This window comes from Camelus ferus, chromosome 3 (assembly GCF_009834535.1).
Source record: "Camelus ferus isolate YT-003-E chromosome 3, BCGSAC_Cfer_1.0, whole genome shotgun sequence".
Lineage (NCBI taxonomy): Eukaryota > Metazoa > Chordata > Mammalia > Artiodactyla > Camelidae > Camelus > Camelus ferus.
Window position 1 is genome coordinate 4,594,647 of NC_045698.1, and position 20,328 is coordinate 4,614,974.

The following is a 20,328-nucleotide window of genomic DNA, read 5'->3' on the forward strand; positions in this document are numbered from 1 at the left end:
AGCCGAGGCACACCAGGAATCGATGGCAACCCCAGAAGAGTAAGGCTCCCTCCTAGAGCCTTTAGAGAAAACATGGCCCGGGCAACACCTTGATTTCAGACGCTAAGCCTCCAGGACCTCGAGAGAATGAATTTCTGTTGTTTTAAGCCACCTTGTTTGTGGAATTTTGTTATGTGTCCCTAGGAAAGTGATGGAGATAAATGCTAAGCAAAATAAAGTAGGGAGTGTTGAGGGTTGGGTTTGTAGTTTAAACAGAGCCGGCTCGAAGTCCTGAGACCTGAGAGTGAGGAGGGACATCTCAGGGAAGAGCATCCCAGGCAGCTGGCACAGCAAGTACGAAGGCCCTGAGGTAGGGGTGTGCCTGCTGTGCTAGTGACTGGAGCAGGCTAGGTTAGGGGATCAGACCATGTAGGGACTTGCAGGTCATACTAAGGTTGAAAGAGAAAGCAAGCCACCAGAGGGTTTTGAGCAGAAGAGTGGCATGATCTGATTAAAAAAAAAAAAAAAAAAGCTACACTTTCCTTTTTTTTTTGAAGGATCACTCAAGTGGCTGTGGGGAGACAATGTCAAAGGTGGAAAGAATGGAATGTGGGGATCAGCTAGAAGGCACTGTTTAAAATAGGCCAAAAATGTTGGTGGCTTGAAGGGGGCGTCAGTGGGGGGTGTGGTTAACAACGGGGTGGCTATAGGGTTTTGGCTGTTTCTGGCAGGTGGAAGCCAAGAGGATGCATTGGTTATGGAGAGAGAGCAACCTGGGATTACTTCTGGAATTTTGGCCTGAGTCACTGGAAGAAAGGAGGTCTGGAGTAATGACTTTTTGACTTGTTTGTGTGTGATTTTCTGTAGTTTATTTAGCTAGACGTGTTCTAATCCTAGATCAGAATTTCCACATGTGCAACATACAGGTACTGAAAAACGCCTAAATTGAAATATTCACTTTTACCAAGTAACACCATTTAGCCAAAAACCTTAGTATGGAATACACTGACTTCATGTCGGTACCATGTTTGATATGCCAAGCACTTAGCAATGTCTCCTCATCTGTGATACAGATGAGGAAGAGACCATTTAAAACACACCCCTTTACGATGTTTAAATGGAAAGGCGCCCAGGCGCTGTGGGAGCAGGTCCCTGGCTCGGCTTCTTGCCTGGCCCGGGGAAGCATTCCAGGGGCTTGGACCAGGACGGGTGGGGCAGCAGTGTCCGGCACGCAGTCTAGGCTCCCATGGCACAGACAGATTTGCTTTGGACTTCACAGAATGTGTGGTTAACATTGCATTCCAAACAGTGCCACTGACAAACCCTGCTCAGAGCATTCTCTGGACACAGGGACCTCAGAGAGCAGACAGCAGAGCAATTCACTAATGAATCCTGCGGACCCTGTGCCAGCTTGAATAATCCAGGCCACGCGGCCCCACAGCCAAGCACACGGGCTGTTTCTCTGATGGGGAGCACTGCCAAGCGTGCCTGGGGAAATCGCACCAGTAAGCTAAGCTGTAAGCTTCAACTTCATTTTCTGCATAGAAAATCACTTTTTAAAGAACACATAAAAGCCTGTGAGGAGACAGGCAGAAAAGGGTTCTGCCAGGCCAACCCCCCCCCCCCAGGGCCCCAACTCCAGGCGGCCTGCTCCCCCAGGACGCCGGCGAGCACGTGGGCAGGCACGGACACCAGTAGCCACAGCGTGACCCGGCTGCTCGCAGGATCCGGACGGACCAGAGGGAGCTTGGGGCATTTTTGTCCTTTCCCTGGAGCAGCGACGGGGCCGCGGCGGGGCTGGCCCGGCACTGACATAGGGCTGGCCGGTCTGCGGACAGAGGGCGCGCCCCCGCCGACTTTCACGGAAACTTCCATCGGCGGCCCCGGCCTCGCGCCCCTGCGCATGCGCAAGCGCGGCGGGTGTACCTCCCCCCAACCCGGCCCCAGCGCGCATGTCTCCACGCCTCTACTGCGCGCCGCGGTGGGAGGTGTGGCTTGTGGACGCAGCCGGACCCAGGGCGGCGCGGCGTCTTGTGGCTTCTCCCTATCCCACCGCAGCCGGGTCTGGTCAAGAAAGTCCCACGCCGCCACCGGTGTCCCGCTCCAGCCCCTCCCAGTCGCGTATCCTTCCGACGCGGTGTCCCCTCCCTCGCCGAGAACCCCAGTACGCAGCCGCGGTAACCAAGGCGGCGGTGTCTAGTGAGGATTTGAAATCGGCCGCGCGTGCGCACTGGCGTCCCGGCCCCGGCACGGGAGGCCGCACTTCCTCCCCACCCGCCCCCGCCCCCGCCCCGCTCCCTCCCCGCCCCTCATTGGAGCGGAGGCGGCGGCGCCCCCTCCTTCCCCCTCGCCCTGTCGCCGCCGAGAGTGTCTTTTCGCCGCCGCCGCCGCCGCCGCAGGAGCACGGAGCGAGCGGCGCGAGCGTGACTGAGGGCCCGGCGCACGGCGGCGGCCCTCCCGCGGGTCCCGGGCCGCGCGGCGCCTGGGCCCGCCCCCTCGGCCCGGCCGCCCGCCCCCTCCGATGGCCTCTCCCGCCGGCCCGTGTGGAACGCCGCCGCCGCCGCGGCCCCCGCGCCCACCCCGCGCCGCGTGAAGGGAGCCCGACAGGCCCGAGCAGCCCGCCGCGGCCTGCCCGGGCCCCGCCAGGCCGCCGCGACCCGGGACCCCGACGGGAGCCGCCGCTGCGAGCCGGCCCGCGCCGCGGCGCAGGCCCGCCCGCCCTTCCGCCAGCGGCCCGTCCGTCCGTCCGTCCGTGCGCGGCGCGGCCGGGGCTCGGGGCGCGGCGGGGGCGGGGCCGCGGCGGGGCGGGCGGGCGCGCGGGCCCGCGGGGCGGCGCGTGGATGGATCCGCGCGTGGCCTGGATCCAGCCCGAGCAGAAGGGGCCGGCCAATGCCCTGTGGATGCAGATCTGGGAGACCTCGCAGGGCGTGGGCCGCGGTGGCTCGGGCTTCGCGTCCTACTTCTGCCTCAACTCGCCCGCGCTGGACACGGCGGCCGCGGCGGGGGCGGCCGGGCTGGGTGGCGGCGGCCTGGCGGGGCCCGCGCTGCCCGCCGCGTCGCCTCCACCGCCCGCGCCCGGCCCTGCCGCGCTGCCCCCCGCGCTGCTGACGGCGCTCGGGCCCGCGGCCGAGGGCGCCCGGCGCCTGCACAAGTCGCCCTCGCTGTCGTCGTCGTCGTCGTCCTCGTCCAACGCCGAGTCGGGCACCGAGAGCCCGGGCTGCTCCTCGTCGTCCTCGAGCAGCGCCTCGCTGGGCCGGGCGGGCGGCGGCCGCGGCGGCGCCTTCTTCCATTTCGCAGACGGCCCTCCGAGCGCCCCCGGCGCGGTCAACGGGCACCCTGGGCCGCGGGGCCCCGCGCCCGCCGGCTCCCCGCCTCAGCACCAGTTCCACCCCGGCCGCCGGAAACGCGAGAACAAGGCCAGCACCTACGGCCTCAACTACCTGCTGTCCGGCAGCCGCGCGGCCGCGCTGAGCGGAGGGGGTGGCCCCGGGCCCCAGGCGCCGCGGCCCGGCACGCCGTGGAAGAGCCGCGCGTACAGCCCGGGCATCCAGGGGTGAGTGCGCGCGGCCCGGCGCGGGGATCTGGGGAGGGGAGGGGGCGGCCAGGGGCCCCAAGCCCCTCGTGCTGCGTGGGGACCTGGGCCCGGCGGGGCGCGCGATTGGCCGCGGGGCTCCCCGGGCAGCGCCGCTGGGCGCTTGGAGTCCCCATCCGGGCTCCCGTTTTTTTTCGAGTTTGGGTGTTGGAGGCCAAAGTCCGACTCTGCCATGAGGCTTTTAATTTACTTCTATTTATTTGAATTTTAAGCTTCTTTTATAAACGAGTAATGTGTCCAGATTCTAGAACTAACAGTTTGAGAAAGGGGCTGCTGAATCCGACTTGTGCAGATGTTTTTCTTATCTTCCCTTGAAACTGGAAAGGAGATCAGATACTTTCTCTCAATCCTCTCTTCCTCGACAGGTTAGGGGCCTTTTGTTAAAGTTGGGTGGAGGATAGGTGTGGAGTTTTATGTTAAGTTGCCGAGGGTTTATAGTATTGCTAGGAACGTGAATCAAGTTGAAGGTAAAATACTGGTTAAATGTAATTTTTTTCCCTCCCAGGTAATCCGTTTAAAAGATGAGTAGGATTTTGGTAGCGATACAATTTAACCGACAGCTAATTTAGAAGTGACTTTTTCAAGAGAGAGCTTGCTTGTGATTTAATTTTGTGCTGAAATCAACATAGAATGATCTTCAGGCTCCCTTTTTTTTTTTTAAACACTCTAATAGCATTCGAAGAAAATAAAAACGTTTGTAGCACATATTCTCTAGGAAGTGTCTAAAGGTATTTCCATATTAGCCTAGAGGGAGTTAGAAAGTCTGTTTAGGGTTAGTGCAATTACTGGCGGCAAGGACTGGTTTAAAAAAAAAAAAAGATTGATATGTGGGGGTTGGAGCAGCCCCAGGTGAGGCTGCTCTGGTGTAAGTGCTATTTACCCAGCCTTTTTGCTTTCCTGTGCTTTTCTGAGCACCTGGAAACAAGGTATAGGTACCTAGGTTTTATGTTAGTATTTTAGAACTTTAAAGTTTTCTTGCACAATTGCATGCTGACTTAAAGGGCATCTAAGGATTTTCCAGGGTGTTAGGGTTGTAAAACGTTAGAGCCTTATAAATCCTACAGTTGCTAGGTGTTGGGATTATTTCTTAAAGTAACTTTTTCTCTGATGGGTCTGTTTATTCTCATTTGAAATATGCTGTAAAACACTTAAATTGATACTGCTTTAAAATGTATATGATACACAGTAATATTGCGTGTTCTGCAACATGTTTCACCTGGTGTGGGCTGGAAGTGTTACTTTCTTAAATTTTCGGAAGCCTGAGTATGCACTTCAGCCCTAAATAGGAACCCAGCTTCCCCTTCCCTCTCTCCCTTCGGTCTTACGTGTAGAACTTTCCGAGGAGAGATGGTGGGGTGGTGTCTTGATGTTTGGCATCATTCCAGTTACATGACAGCCTGTAGGTTTCCAGGCTGTCATGTAACTGGAATCCACTTTGGGTCTCAGCACCAGGAAACTAGGAGGACACGTGGTCCTCATTTGCAGAGCATCCTGGGGCCTGGACCGTCCGGACTCCCACTTCTTCCTTTTAGGCGCTCATGCCAGTGGTAGCATGGTGCTCTGGTGTGAATTGCGCAGGGTCTGGAAACTTTCCTTGCCCGTAAGTTTCTCGTAGATCTCAGTGCACTCTGTATGTATGTGGCTGTGGCTTTTCTTAATAAACGAGCCCACTACAAGCCAGGTGCTGGGCTGGGATCTGGGGGAGGGGTTGGCATGGGAGACGTGCAGCCTTAGGACCCTGAGTGGGAAACCTGTCCCTGGTCAGGGAATGCCCCGGCCCTGCACACAGGAGCACTGACTGTCCAGGTGTGCGGGTCTCACTCCCCTCACCCTCTTCTGGCTTCTGTGTCCAGTTTTTCATCAGATCCTGTTCAGTCTTTCTGGACCTCATCCTCCTCACCCTCACGGGGACTGTCGGCATCTCTAGTGAGGTTGCTCACATAACCCGAAGATGGTCATCTTTCACATACTCTTGTCCCACTTTGGACCTTTCCCAGCCCTGCCAGTGGGGTGATCACCTGTGCCAGCAGGTTTGGTCAGTTCCCACACCCTTGGGACTCTGGGATGGCATCTCATTCATCCCCCTTAGTTTAGAGGCCAAAGCTTGACACTCAGTGTTTCTCCAGGGCGCTGCCACTTGGGCCCCGTCTGGGGGCCTGCTCTCCCTCTCTGTTGGGGTCTCACTACTCCACTCCCTGCCAGCCTGTTAGAAGTCAGCTCCGAGGCCCTGTGATGTAGGGCCAAGAAGCAGGACTCTGAAGCAGCCAGCAGTTCTGTGTTTCAGCCCACCTAAGTAGGGGCCACTGCAGTAACTAACACTCACGTTACTGCTCTTTTTGTCTCTTTGCGGGCTTGCCTCTGTGGGTGGCGTGTACCGCATCCCCAGTACATCCCTGGGGCTGTCCATTTTCTTCTATCTCTGCCTAGAGAAGGAGTCTGCTGGGATTGGCTGCCATGTGCCTGGAAGGGCAGGTGCCCTCCGCTTGGTTCACTGCTCTGAATCCTAGCAGACTGCCAACTTGGAAGGGCAGAGGGGAGAAACTGAACCCGAGCAGTGGTCAAGCCAGTGAGCTTGTCTACGGTTGGAGGAGGGAGGCGAGCCTAATGATAGTTTAGAGGGGGTCCATCCGCTGGGCTTATGGGAACTAACCTTTTGGTATGGAGAATTGGCTCTGCCTGGAGCTTGCTCCTGGGCGCAGGTTACCCAGAGTGATGAGGAAGGCCACCAGGAAGTCCTCCACATGTGGCTTAGGATGAGGGAACCGAGGTGCGAGAGCCCCTAGTGCAACCTGCGGAAACAGATCTTGTTGATGAGCAGTGGCTCAGCCCATGCAGCCTCAGGACAGGCGTTTCTGGAGAGACAGCGTCTCAGCCCTCAAGGAGGGGTAAGCGGTTGCCAGTGTGACAGGAGTTTGAGTGGCATCAGCTGAACGCAGCTGAGCCTTTGCTTGCTAGCCTGGGTGGCACCTGGCTCTTCTTTCTTGGGGAGGTTTCTGCCTTTGGAAACTTTGCCTGGTGGCTGCCTTGAGAGGTGGCCAACCTGTTTTCATCCTTGAGAAGGATGAAGGAAAAACAGGTGAAAGCGGACTGAGACTAGAGCAAGAACCTTCGGAGTGGAGAAGGTCGCATGCTACTTTGGGAGCTGCCATTGGCTCTAGTTCTTAGTCCACTTTTGGGGTGAACTCTCAGACTTTTATTTTGGGAGCGGTGTGGGCAGTGTGAGATGTCCTCTCTGCCCAGGCTTCTGACCTGGAGATGTGGGGAGGGGGCTGGACAGGCTCTGGGGGCCTGTGCCTCCCAGCCTCTGGCTGCTGCCACTTTGACCTACCCTCACCTCCTGGCCCTTGTCGCCCTGCCCTGGTCAGTCTAACACCTTTGGGACTCTTCTCAGTTTAAAGGCGAAGAACAGTCCTGCGTACGTGAGGGTAGGGGCGTGGGCCTCAGATACTGCGCTGCGTCCTTTCTGGTGCTGTAGTAGATCAGGTAGGTCCCTGGAAGAACGTACTCAAATGAGGAAGAACCCAGTGCCTGGTGGACGCCTGCGAACCAGGCTTGTCCAGGCTTCAGTTTGGGCTTTGTCCTCTCAGGCCTGCCCGCCTGTAGAGAGTGACATGCAGTGTCCTCTCTGCAGATCCCTTGACAACATTCCATTTTTTAACATCTGTTTCTCCAAACAAAATTCACTTGGTCTGAAATCTGTGAGAAATGGACAGATGTCATTTGTAGGAATGGTCAGCCACGCCCACAGGGTTCTTTCTGACTCCACATGTGTTCCGCTTCCCTCCTTTCTCCTGAGAGTCAGTGCCTGGAGAAGATTCAGGCTCCTTCCTCTCCCTCTCAACTCCAAACTGACTTAGCACAAATGACCTCCTGGCATGTCCTTGGGGGCCCAGGTGAAGGCCATGGCTGTCATGACTCTAGTAGCCTTTGTCTTGTTCCAGTCTCGCCCTGTGACATCCTGGGATGTCTGGGAGAGGTTATTGTGAGATCTGTCTCGGAAGGCGCTGGTCTCACACGGGCCTGCTTTCCCGAGTGCGCACCCTCAGAGACCCCGGGGGTGTGGGTTCGTAGAGGGAAACACAGCTGATTGCACTGTGCATGGATGTGCTGCTGCGCTGACCGTGACCAGCTCCCACTCCCACTCCTCCCGCTTAATAGCAGCATCGCAGTTCCCGCCTGTCGCACCACGGCCACTCTCTCTGCAAGGTGAAATTGAAAATCTAGTGCAAGATGCTGGCTGTGACAAAGTTGGGATAAGTGATGCCTGGTCACCAGTAAAAGGAGGACGGGAAACGTTAGGACAACACTTGGGGACGAGGCTGCCGTGGAGGAGGAGGGGGAACAGAGGACAAGACAGACTCTGGAAGTGGAGGGTCAGAGTTTTCAGTAGGCTGGCAGATGCTGGGGGCTTTGAAAGAATGGGCCCCTCAAATGATTTTTGCAAAAAATGGCCTCCTTAATGCTTCTGGTGTGGAGGTCAGGGCTGGGTAAAAGCAACTCACCCTCTGCTGCTGTGAGCTCACGACTGGAAAGCAGTGCCAAGGCCGTGCCGTTTGCTGCTGCTTAGGAGTAACATGGGGTTGTGATTTAATACTTTTAAGAGCAATTTTTAACGGAATGTTTTAAAGTAAAATTTTTCATAATTTTAAGATTTGTTTTTCAAGGTAAAATCTCAGGCCTTCTTTTGGTCACTATTTAATGTGAAATTTTGGTTCCATTTTAAATGCACTCACGTAAACGGAAGGGAGATAACGGTTTTGAAACTGAGACTTTGTGCCTTGGTGAGGTCATCACGGTTTAGGATTTGATTTTTTGATTGTGGAGTAAAAGAGGGTTGTAGAGAACAAACAGAAACCTGTGATCTTGACTTTGATGACACAGCCAGAACGTAGGCTAACGGAAGAGGAGTGACTGGGTCATACTACCTAGGTTCGTGGGAGATTGCCACCTGGAAATTGCCACAGTGTCAGGCAGAAGCGGCCCCTGGCCAGTAGCTGTGGAGAGGCCCGTCTGGAAGACTCTGGTCAGCTTGTCAGGGTCCCTCTTGGAAGGCGGCTGAGTGAGTGCGGCCCCTGAGGACAGGCAGACAGCTGGTTTTGTGCTCGGGGCAGATGTCCGCACCGCGAGTGGGCCTCCCAGCGAGGGGGTCGGGGGCGTCTCCCGGACAGCTTGGGATTCGCACTTCGAGTTAAATGTCTCACTGTAAGGCCTCCCGGCTGCACTGGTTTGCCTGTGCTGTGCCACCAGTGTCTACAGACTCAGTGACTTTAGGACAGCACTGATGGATTGTCTCACAGTTTCTGTGGGTCAGAGGTCGGGGATGGGGGCAGGAGTCTCTGCTCAGGCACCCACCAGGCTAAAGTCAGGCGTTGGCCGCTGTGTTTTCTGCTGGAGCTCAGGGTCCTCTTGTGAGGACGCTCTTGTTACTGGCATAATGCAGCTCCTCGTGGTTTTAGGATTGAGGTCCCTGATTTCTTGTTGGCAGCCGGCTGGGGCCTCTCTCAGCTCCTTAAAGCCACCTGCATCCCTTGGCTCGAGAACCTTCCATCCTCAAAGCGGCAACAGCACTTTGAACCTCTCTGTCTCTGCCAGCTGGAGGAAGCCTGCCTTAAGGGCTCGCATAGTTGGGTCAGGCGCACCTGGTTGGCTGCGTTAAGGGCGTGTAGTGATACAGCACGATCCTCAGGAATGGCAATGATTTCATTGTGGCCACAGATTCTGGGGATCAGGGTATGGAATCTTCTGGAGGCTGCTGGCCGCACATGCAGGTGTCCTCCTGTAGGTAGACTTCTCTGCTGTGGGAAGCAGGTACTGAGGAGGTTGTGGGTTTTCTCCCCCAACACTTCTCTCTTTTGACTGGACTCCAGCCCATCACGATGTCTCTTGCAGATAGCTGGTTCTGTCTGTCCCCCGGCTGGGTCATCGCCATTGAACTCAGGGCGACCAGAGTGATCATGGCCGTGAGTGCCTTTCTGTGCCTCTCTCACGTGAGCTGTTCTTAAAACATGTCATGTGAGAAAAGTTCCCATGAAAGGCACGTGAGCAAGTGTATGAAGATTACGGCGGTCTAATAGTCCTGTTCGTGAGGTGTCTTGCCTTGGCCTGCTTAGGGAAGGTGCCGTTTCTGTGCTGTGGGAGGCTGGTTGGTGACTCACCCAGGTTGCTTCTGGAGTCCAAACATGTGGGCACACGACAGTTCATCCTGGCTTTGCAGAAGGCCCCACCCCACTGTCCTCAGCCCAGGTTGATGGGAGTGGCGTCTTGCTCAGAACCCCCGCTTCAGAGCCCCATCCCTGCCTGTGCAGTTAAACTGCTGCTCTTAAGAACGGATCACTGCTCTCTGGTGTCTGTTCGGGGAAGGCGGGGCCACGTCCTAGCCTGTGTTCCCAGTGCCAAGTCAGGACTGGCGGGCGAGAGTAAGTGTCTGAGAGAGAGAGAGAGAGAGAGGATGGATCTGCCAGCTTTGAGGAGCAGGGGAGGTGTGGCGAGTCTACAGCGTTCAAATAAACCAAATGCTAAAAATACCTTTTGCTGTTTGTCTTAGAATTTCTAAAGATTTGATTGCCAACTCTGAAGTTTTTCAAATGTAGAATAAAGTAAAATCTACTGCAGTGTATCTGCCTGCCTTCCTGAAGAGTGTGGTTAAATCGGTTTTGTATAATACAGAATGTAAAAGCAGAAGACGTTCAGAAAAATTCTAGACAGTGTTTGAAAGGCATCTCCATATAGTTTTAACTGGCCTTTTAAAAAAAAAAAATTAATACCTAACGTGAAAAGTTAGAAAACTTGGTACTTGGTGAGTGTCCTGTGAGCTGGTCACGCCTGTCCTGGCCTTTGGAGGCCTGTGTTCCCTTTGCTGGCCACGAGGAGGGGGCAGAGGCTGGACCCCGCCCTGGCCTGGGCGCCTCCGGGAAGAAGTTTTTCCTTCTCCACATCCTCGCAGCTCTGAGGTTCCCTTTGGCAGGGAGTGGCTTTGATTATCAGCAACATGCCTTTTTATTGTGGGTTTGTACTCTTTTTAATTCCCAGATCAACTGTTTTACACATTTAGCATTTAGGCGCTCTCTGTGGTTTAAGATCAGAATTAATTTCCTAAGTGGATAACAACATGGGGATGTAGGTGGTTTATATCTTTCCATGTCTGAAGAGACTTCAGGTGATCCTCACATTTCCAGAATCCTGGAAAAGTGAAGGAATGGCTGGGATGCAGGAGTTAAAGGGAAATAAAGAGTCAAATTATTTGTGTTTTTTTGCTTTTTACTGCTTGAATCCGCTTCCTGGCATCTAGAGGCATGTGCGTGGCCTTGAGCTTGCTTGGTTAGTTCCCGGCTCTGGATTTGGCTGATTTCATTGTGGATTCTGACTTGTGAGCCTCAGTTTCCCGACCTGTGAAGTGGGCCTGTGTCCACCCCCAGGGGGTACAGAGGAGATGTGGACCCTGTATGAGTTGTCATGTGTGGGGTTAGAAAGGCTGCTCCTTTCCTTTTCTCTCCTCTGACGAAATCGAAACCAAAAATTAAATAGTTCTCATTGCCAACTGGACACAGACGACTTTCTCAGGCCAAAACTTTTCTCTTGGAGAGACTGCTGGAGACTAATTCAGAGAAGCGACGGGCACGGCTGGAAACACACCTGATGCTCTGGAAATTCTTTCTCCCTTTGAGCCAAGACATACTTTTCTACTTTTAAGGCTTAAACAATGCCTGAGTCGTGTGTTCTCTAGGTTTTAAGCAACATTTTTGTCTTCACACAGCTCTCAGGGTTCTCCTGCTGTATTTTATCAGGGGTGCGGGCTCTGCCCTGTGTAACTTGCTTCAAGCTCTTTGAAGGGTTCTGGTTTTGCTCTGTGCACAGGTTCGGGGGAGTGGGTGTCATGTTAACTCTCTGCTCTTTGCAGCTTCTAGCACACGTTCTGTATACAGTGCAGAAAATGGAAGGCCAGGGCCTGGGGACGTCAGGCCTAGAGCAGTGCCGTCTGGTGCACGTGCGTGAGGGTGGAGGGATTCTGGCTCTGTGCTGTCCTGCACAGTAGCCGCCAGCCACGCGTGGCTCCTGAGCACTTACCATGAGACTGATGCGACTGAGGACCTTGATTTCAGTTGTGTTTAATTTTAGTTCAGATTCAAATGTTCTTGTGTTTGGTCAGCTCTGAACAGCAGTAACTTTCGAAACATAGTGTTTGATTCAGTAACTGCTGCCCACATTTATCCAAAATCAAACAACAGCAGAAGCTGTGTTACTCAGCAAGTTACCCCTGGAAAGATCTAGAAATTATGTTTTTGAGTTTCCAGTGTAAACTCCTTTTCCAAGGGCTGCTGTTTCAGGAACACATAAAGTGTGAAATGGGTTCCTAGCAGAGAACACCGTGGAACAGTCTTGATGGCTGGGGCATCGGGTCCAGCAGGCAGTCTGCACATGGGGCTGGTGACATAATCCAGTCTTTTCCCGCTGGCAGTCCCCTTGGTTAGCAGCAGCCATTCGGGCCCACAATGTGGGCCTCGGCTCCCTGCCCGAGTTTCCTTCCCCAGTTCTCAGAGCAGGCCCGTGAAATGGGTAATATTACGCCTGGCCTGCAGACAAAACCAAAGCCTGGACAGGCTAATGTGATCTGGCCAAAGATGCTGCACTTGGAAATGTCAGACTAGCTCTGACATTGGGGAGTTGCAGACAGAGGTAAATGAAGAAGACGTCCCCAGGACACAGGCCTGACCTGGTTTGGTGTCTCTTTGAGGGCTTTTTGCTGTTTTGCTTTCTTGAAGACTGGGGGAGGAGGGGCCTAGGTCCTCCCCTGAGGACTTTGACTTGACAGCCTTGTGACCGATGACATACGAGGTGGGGGAGGGAGCACTGGGGAGGATCGGGACCAAGTTCACACTTTCCCCAGACACTCCAGACGGCCTGGGGGGAGGTCGTGGTGGAGGCAGCAGGACTCCTAGCATCTGGATAATTCTTAGAAATCACAGTTTATGAAAAATGGAGCATTTGATGAACTGTTGACTGAGTTTCTGGAAGACAGTTGAAAGACCAGAAAGCAGGACTAGCAAGTCCACTGGCAGTCTCCTTAGTGGCAGGCGGTGCCTTGGGTGCAGATCTGCATTCTCCCGGTGCTTCTTGACAGTAACTCAGTTTCAGGAGAAGTGAATTCAGTCAGTAGATGAAGCATTTTGCCTCCAGTGCAACTGGAAACTAGAAGGAGTGGAGCCTCAACGCCTGCCTACTTGTCAGAAAGCGTATGTGCTTCCCCAGTGCCTCCCTGGGAAGGGAGTTGGTGCACCTGAATTAAGAGCCAGAAACAAGAACTTGGTGAGCTGGCGGAGATGGAGCCTTAGTGCAGCGCAGTCATGAGTATTTTATTACTGGCATCTTTTCTGAATTTAGGCAAAATTGAAGTGTATCTCTGAAATGATGGCTGAACTAGAAAAGAGGATATGTTGAATGGCTCATGAAGTGCAAAGAAATTCTCAAGTATTGTTGTAAGTTATCTCATGGAAAAAAGCGGGTGATGAATCTGTCTGAGGAGTTTGTGTCCCTCTCGAAGATTCACAGGAGATTAACTGCAAGCCAGGAAGAGGGTCTGGCCGCGACCCAGTCATGCCGGAACCCTGATCTTGGACTTCTAGCACCCAGCAGGCCTGCACGGCCGAGCTGCGCCCGTCTCTCGGCTGCGCGTGCTGAGCGGTCAGGTCCTTAAAGGAGCGCTGGCTGGGGCCGGGTCCCCGAAGCCTGCCTTGCGCCGAACTCGCAGGTGTCTGCTGCAGAGCCTCGGTGTGCTCCCCGTCGTCTGCCTTTGGATGTAGTCAGAAATCTGAGGCCACACTGATCCCCCTTCAGTGAATCTGGTTTATTCAGATGCCTCTCGTCCTCACCAGGTCCTTCCTGCCACTGTCTGTGTCAGCCCTGCGTCGGGTCTTCCTGGACCGCAGCCCCCTTTCGGCCCGCAGACCGGGCTCTGCCTTGTCTTTGGGGCTGGTCTTCTGTCGGTTCTTTGAGTTGTCCCTGATTCATCTTCCTGCTGGTGGGAGTCTTCCACCTTCTCCACTTGGATGGCTTGACTCACTCTCTTTTTCCTCTCTGTCCATCTTCTGTAAAGGGCCTGTCTCAGGCTTCCCTGTCCTCGCCTGCTGCTCCCCACCCTCTCCTAGCCCCGTGTTTACTGGCATGTTCCTTCCCAGGGTTTTCTGTGGCACAGGACACTGTAGTGGGTTTTCCTCATCCCAGCCTGTGTCTCTCCTGTACTGGGGTGGTTGTCTTCATTGTGAACTGGGCTCGCCTCTTTTTTCTGCTGTGACTTGTTCCCAGGGTGGCCGTCCCTGCCCGGCAGACCTCCCGGCCGTCTCTGCTGTCGCTATTGGTGCTCTGACTGAGCCACCTCCTGGGAGCTCTCCCTTTCAGCCCAGGCTGCAGGTTGAGAGGGCAGGTTGTGTCTTTGGCTGACCCTTCTGGGACCTACTGGTCCTCCGGGTGGAGAGACTCTTAGGGTGAGTCAGTGGGCCTTTTGAGGGGGCCTGGAGCTAGTTCAGCCTGCTCAAGGCCCAGCTCTTCTGATCCAGTCCTTTAATGCCATTGGGTTTCCTCAAAAGCCTGGTGGTCATTTGCTCTAAAGTCGGCCCAGCAGAGGACAGACGACCCTCGCTGCTGATGTCGCAGACTCGAGCTCCCCCTGTTCTCCAGGCCATGCTGACTTGCTCTCAGTTCCTCCGGTCTCCAGGGTCGTCTCCCGATCTTTGCACACCTGGTTCCTTCTTGCCCCTCTGTCTTGGCTCTAGTACCAGCTCTTGGGAGGCCATTCCCAACCACCCAACACAAAGTCACCATGAAGATGGTCTTGGCCACCATTTGGAATCTCTGCAGAGTGTGCTCTGCATTGGGTTTAGTCTTGTGTTTCACTTTACTGCCTTCTCCATGCCCCCCAGCCCAACTCAGCCAGCAAGAGGGGCTGACTTACTTCGTCTTGCTCAGTCTAGCCCAGGCCAGAGCCTTACCTGCTGCACCGTTGGTTGGCGGTCAGTCACTGCAGAATGATGACTCGAATCTGCTTTCTCCGCTTCAATATAGACTTAAGTCTTTGGGTCCATTAAATTCTATGCGTTGCCCTTCCTCCTTCCCTCCCTGTGTATTTTTGGTACTTTTCCAGCACTGTTGTATTTTCCATTACCTTAGGTTTTTTTTTTTGGTCACCTTGGTGGGGCCCTGGGAGGTTCCTACCTCCTGGAGCCAGAACCCGGAGCCCCTCTCCCTCCTGAGACTGGAGGAGCTGGACGTGTCTGGTTCATGCCGAGCAACATCCATACAACTGAGTTATTTCTTCCTTTAAGCTGGACAGAGACATTCCTGCTGATTGAATGAGAAGTAAACATTTGATAATTAAAAGTTACATTGGTTTTTATTCTTCAGATGTTACAAATCAAACTTTGCTTTGATAGATGTGTGCATATTGGCTACAAGGAAGTTAAGTGCTTTGGTTACAGTAGACTCCCCACCCACATAGGCTGACGCCCTGGCGTGTGAGGTAGACCTGGCTCTCAGGTGGCCACAGCACACTGGTACCTGGTGGGTGATGAGTACCCGCTGTGGTCACGTGCCCACGGAACTGGACACAGGGTCACTGAGTGCTTTTCCCATTTGGTGACGTGGAAGGTGATTGGCACGTCCTCAGTCAGGTGCATTACGTGGGCTTTCCTGCTCTGAGGGTCTCTAGGACAACTTGTCCCACCAGGACAGCATCTCTGGGGAGAAGCTGTGCGTGTCTAATGTTGCTACTGAGTGGCCAGGGCCAGGCAAGGAGCAGCTAAGGCGGTGGAGGTGGCGCTGAGGTCCCAGAGTTCAGCAGTCAGCAAACGGAGAGGGGCAGGGATGGGAAGTCGAGGCTCCCGGGAGTGCTTTGAGTGTGAGCAGACACTGTAGTGGTCCATGCCAGGAAGTTTCATGCCAGACGGGAGGCTCTAGCTGGCTGTGTAACCTCCCAGGCATCTGTGGAACAGGGAGGTGATGGTGGTTACCAGGATCGTACTCAGGGAAGTGCGTCGTGCAGTGGCTGGGCAGGGCCGGCAGTGGTACACGTCAGCTCCTTACTGTCATAATGAGAATGGTGATATGACAGTGTCAGTAATAAATGTTAACAGTTTCTTTTTAAGTCTGAGTATAATCTCAGACTCCTCAACACAGCCCTCTGGCAGCAGTGGCTTTGGTGGGAGCTGGGACAGTGGAGAAGGCCTGTTAGCTGGACCTAGTGTGGTCCGGCTGGAGAGGGTGGGGGTACTTGAACACCCCGTTCCTCGCAGGTCACCCCTAGGTTCAGTCATCCACATCTGTGGAGGTTCTCCTGGAATTGCGTGGTAGCTTTTTTAGGAGCCCTGTCTTTTGGGGGGGATATATGCTAAGCCAGTGACTTGGGGTGGCAGTAGAACCAGAAATTTGGAGCTGGAGGGGCCTTTAAGCCTTGCTCGACCTTGGAACTGAGCAGAGTCACAGGAGTAGTTCCCTGGACCCCAGGATGCCAGGCACGGGCCAAGCCAGAAGGGAAAGCTCACTTGAGTTTGGCCTGAATGTAAAGACCTAAGGTGACAAGAGTCTTAAAACTTAAGCACAGCGATATCTGCCCTTTGACCTTGGGAGTAAAGTCAGTGCCAGTAAAGCTGAAATGAGGCCACTTTTTTGGGACATGATTATAAGAGCAACAATGTACTTACTGAAAAAACTTGGAAAATAACAGAAAAGAAACTACCCATAATCTTCCTGTTGTTAACACTTAAGCATGTTTCTATCTGTTATTTTTTTTTAAGTGACAGGTGTTTATTTTCTCACGGTTCTGGAGGCTGGAAGCCCACGCGCTTGTCTGCAGGGCTGCTTTCTTCCGAGGCCCCTCCTCAGTGCGCAGACGGCCACCCTCGTGCTGCCCTTCACAGGGTCGTCCCTCTGCTGCGTCCCCGCTGTCTGTGTTTTTAATGCAGCTTTAAAGACGTCACATGTGTCATTTTTATTTGCTTAAATCTAACTCCAGATAAGTGATTCTCCCTGCCTTAAAAAACTCTTTTAAACAGTTTTTAAAGATGGTATTGATGTATTTTATTTCCTGAATAACTAGAGAGAGATTCACAGCTTTTCAGTTTTTATAAAGATTTCTGCACACGTGTTGGGTCACTTCCTGGGTGTGACTTCTCAGTTCTGTGACTGAACGTCAACTCTGAGAGCTGCGGCAGCTCTGGATTGAGCCCCGGTGGCGTAACCTGGGGCCATCTACCGCCTGTCTCGTGAGGAGCTGTCTGTCAAGTGGAGGCAGCGGACTTGCTGCAGAGACTAGTCGGGAGACTGACGAACAGGCTGGAATGTGGGTGTCGTGGAGCTTCCCGGGGCTCGTCGTCCAGACTCTCACCATGACTGCTTCCCGGAAGGTTATCCAGCTCACCTTCACATCGAGTGTAGGGGCCTCTGAAGAGGTAGCGAAGATACAGCTGTTTTCATCTCAAAATGATCCAGCTCCTGGGGCTGGAGAGCAGAGCCTGGGGACCCTGCTTTCAGACTTGGCCACACAGGTCCCTCTGAGCACCCTGGTCTGTGCTGTCGCTGCCCCACGAGGCCGGGTGGCCCGAGGCAGTCCACCTGGCTTGGGCTGGGTGCCTCCGGCCACTCCTTGCCCCAGCAGCCCTCCCGACTGTCAGCTTCTCCAGGGTGTGGGGTCCCACATTGTGTTTTGGGTTCCTTAGGACACCAGTGTTAGAAGACTGAGGCCCACTGGCATTTTTGCCCGGTGATGGGTTGAGACCTTGCTAAGGGAGTGGGGCGCCTCCTGCTAGGTTGCCTTAGCTGGTACATGTGGCATGGGGTGGTTCTCAGGACTGTAATGCAAAATGGCATTGGAATAGTTCTGCGTAGTTCTAACCACCTGAATACCTGTTCAGTCAGTTTGTGAAATGCTGGGGTTGGCTTCATCCTAACCTGCGGGAAGCTCCCAGCTGCTTCACCGGAGTTTTCTCTAGAGAAACCATATCAGCATGCCCTGTCTTCAGCAGTGGATTTAGAAGAAATGCATTAAATTAAATATCTTTGCCATGGCTTAATTGTAAGCTTCTGGTATCTGACCACTTGCTTTCTTTCCTGAAAGAGAAGATTGTTGTGGTTCTCAGGCCTCCATGTGGCCCCAGGGCCTTTGCTTAGCTTTGGTAGTGGGCTTGGGTTTGTTCTGCCAGGGTGGAAGAGTGTCATTTCCCCTGACACACAGGGGCACCTCTGCATGCCATCAGTTTAGGCTCTTGGACATCTGCCTGCACTGTGTGACTGATCCAAGGAAGGGTCTAGGACTGGAGGGGAGAGAAAGCTTGCTTTTGCTGGGAGCTGAATTTGCGTGGGTCAGAGTTACCATGTTGAAGATTCTTCAGCTGCAGAGCCCTCTGTCCTGGCTCTTTTGTTGGTCTGAGTTCTTTTAACCCTGGGCTGGTCTTGGCCTGTCCCCGGAGCAGGGGGGTCTGCCCCAGGATGATCCAAGTCATGTGATCACAAGCCCCCCCCAGCTCCCATGCTTCCTGTCACTCAGCTCTCAGGCTCTTCCCTTTGCAGCAGCTTCTCCCAGGGCCTCATGCTTCCATGAACGTTTCAGAGCCCCATGCAGCTTTCTTCAGAGCCGCTCTAGAGAAAGGACAGGTGCACAGGTAGGTCTGCAGGAAGGGACAGAGGCTGAGGTGCAGGGCCTGAAGGGGGGCAGATGGGAGCATCAGCAACAAGAGGGGACACCTTGGAAACCACAGGCTTTCTACTGTGCAGTTTCAATTAGTTTCCTTATGCTTTTGAACTTAGATTGAAAGCAATTAACCTTTGAAGATTTGATTCAGGGTTTTCTAAAGAGTTGATACAGATATTAATTGGCTTGTAATAAAAATAAATAAAAATGACTTATAATTAGCTCATTAACTGTGTCAGTAAACAGCTGTTTTAAAAACACCCCCAAAACAAGCGATTCAATCGTTTCCTCGGCTTTCTGCATGGGTCAGCACTCAGCAGCCCGTTCTTGTGGCGGTGGGGATGCAGATGCCAACTTGGACCCAGTCTGTGTGGCAGAGTGGGGTCTGAATCCACCGTCTCCACCATCTCGCTGTGGGGCATCAAAGCGTGCATGAAAATCAGCTCTAGGACTCTAGGAGTTAACTCCGAATACTTTCACCAAGCCATTGTTTTTGGCAAAAATGCGGACAGTGAACATTGTGGGCTGAGGGCAGGGAGCTCCAGTTTCTGAGAAATCCACTGACTTTTTTTAAGGCTTTTGAAGGTTTTATGAAGAGTTGGAGGGAGGGGGAGAGGGAGAGAGTAAGAATAAATTAATAGTTGAAGACAGTTTCTGGTGTGTTTGCACAAGCATTTGGAGTTGACCAAGGGCATGCAAGTGTGAAAGGTAAAGGTGGCCCCTGGTCAGCAGAAGGGTAGGACCCTGGGGTCAGGGACCGTGGGGACAGTGGTTGGGAAAGTCGGATGTGTTAACACTGCAGAGCACAGCGCTTATTTATGGGTTTGGGTGCTGATGCTTCTTGTAACCGAATCGGAGGAGGTTGTGCTCATTCATCTGGTTTTTCTTTTCCCTTAAGAAAAAGGAATGAAATCTGCCCTCTGACCATGGCTCCCTCCTTAGAAAAAGCTATGGGGATTTTAAATGTAGGGGAACAGGCATCCCTCTGCTTCCCCCTCGGAGACCAGCATCAATAACTGCTCGGCCTGTTCCCTTTGCCCCTTTTCTGTCCACATGGTTTTATTTTAAATACATCTCATTGTCCTCGCTTCTGGTCCCTTGTTTTTTTTGTGTGTCTATTACCTCCTGCAGCGCATCTGCCTGTCTTCCTCGTTTGAGTACAAAGATGTCACCATTGGACAACTTGGAAATTGTGCTGGGCTGGGAATGGGAGAAGGAGCCGGCTTTGCCTGGGGCTGGACACTGAGGCTCCCAGGTCCAGGAGGCAGGGTAATGGAGGCAGGGCTGCTTCCCCGGGGCACCCCCTTCAGAACCAGCCAGCCCTGCCTGGCTTCGGTTCAGATTCTGACAGAGTTGGGAACCATGCCACCCTGCCAGCTCAGCTTCTAAAGACAAAAGCCATCCTCCTGAAATGGGTCATCTGTTTTCATGAATAGCTTTATTAGCTATGAAGTTGCAGAGTTTGGTTCTCTAATTTAATAATCTGTCTTTCGCTCTTTAAAAAAGCTGAGTTGGATTTCTTAAGTATTTACAGCCACCACATACCAGATACCAAGACAGACACTGAGCATGGCTGATCTTGATACTTGGTACTAAAAGCAGACGCTAACTTGGGAAAAGTGCTGACAATTGAGAAGTCGGTCATTACCTTTTAAGTGGGTTTGGACTCTTAAAAGAGAGCGATCGTAAATGAGAAATGTCTCTTCTCATTTTTCGTGAACTTTATTTTTCATACTTAGATTAAAAGTGCACTACTTAATCATGCTTCAGACGTTTGTTCTCCAGAAGTTTCATGATTAAAACTAAAATTCACTGAAAATTCTAGTCTTACCATTTCTCTCTCTCTTAAAATAACCAAAAGTGCGTCAGTGCAGGGCTCTCTCCATTGTGTTGTGTCAGTTTGAGATTCTTCCAAATTAAATATCCGAGTTGCCCATATGGACCAGCAGCCACGGCTAGTGTCTCAGAATTCCACTCCTCGGAGACAGGCCATCAGGTGTACTTTGTCCTACCTCCCGCTGCCTGCAGGGTTCCTTTTGTACACATGGCAGCAAACCAAACTGGCTTTCCCACCACGCCCCAG

At 53.3% G+C, this 20,328-nt stretch overlaps 1 protein-coding gene across 2 annotated transcripts in view; it reads left to right on the forward strand.

Moving 5' to 3' along the window:
- Window positions 1–1,731: 1,731 nt before the first annotated feature.
- TENT4A (terminal nucleotidyltransferase 4A) overlaps window positions 1,732–20,328 on the forward strand; it is a 42,623-nt gene continuing 24,026 nt past the window's right edge. The window contains exon 1 of one of the 2 annotated variants that reach the window (XM_032469834.1): window positions 1,732–3,532. In XM_032469834.1, coding sequence (XP_032325725.1) covers window positions 1,932–3,532 — 1,601 coding nt within the window. In that variant the 5' untranslated portion in view covers window positions 1,732–1,931. The remainder of the gene's footprint in view (window positions 3,533–20,328) is intronic. The other variant, XM_032469824.1, reaches the window with a different exon arrangement.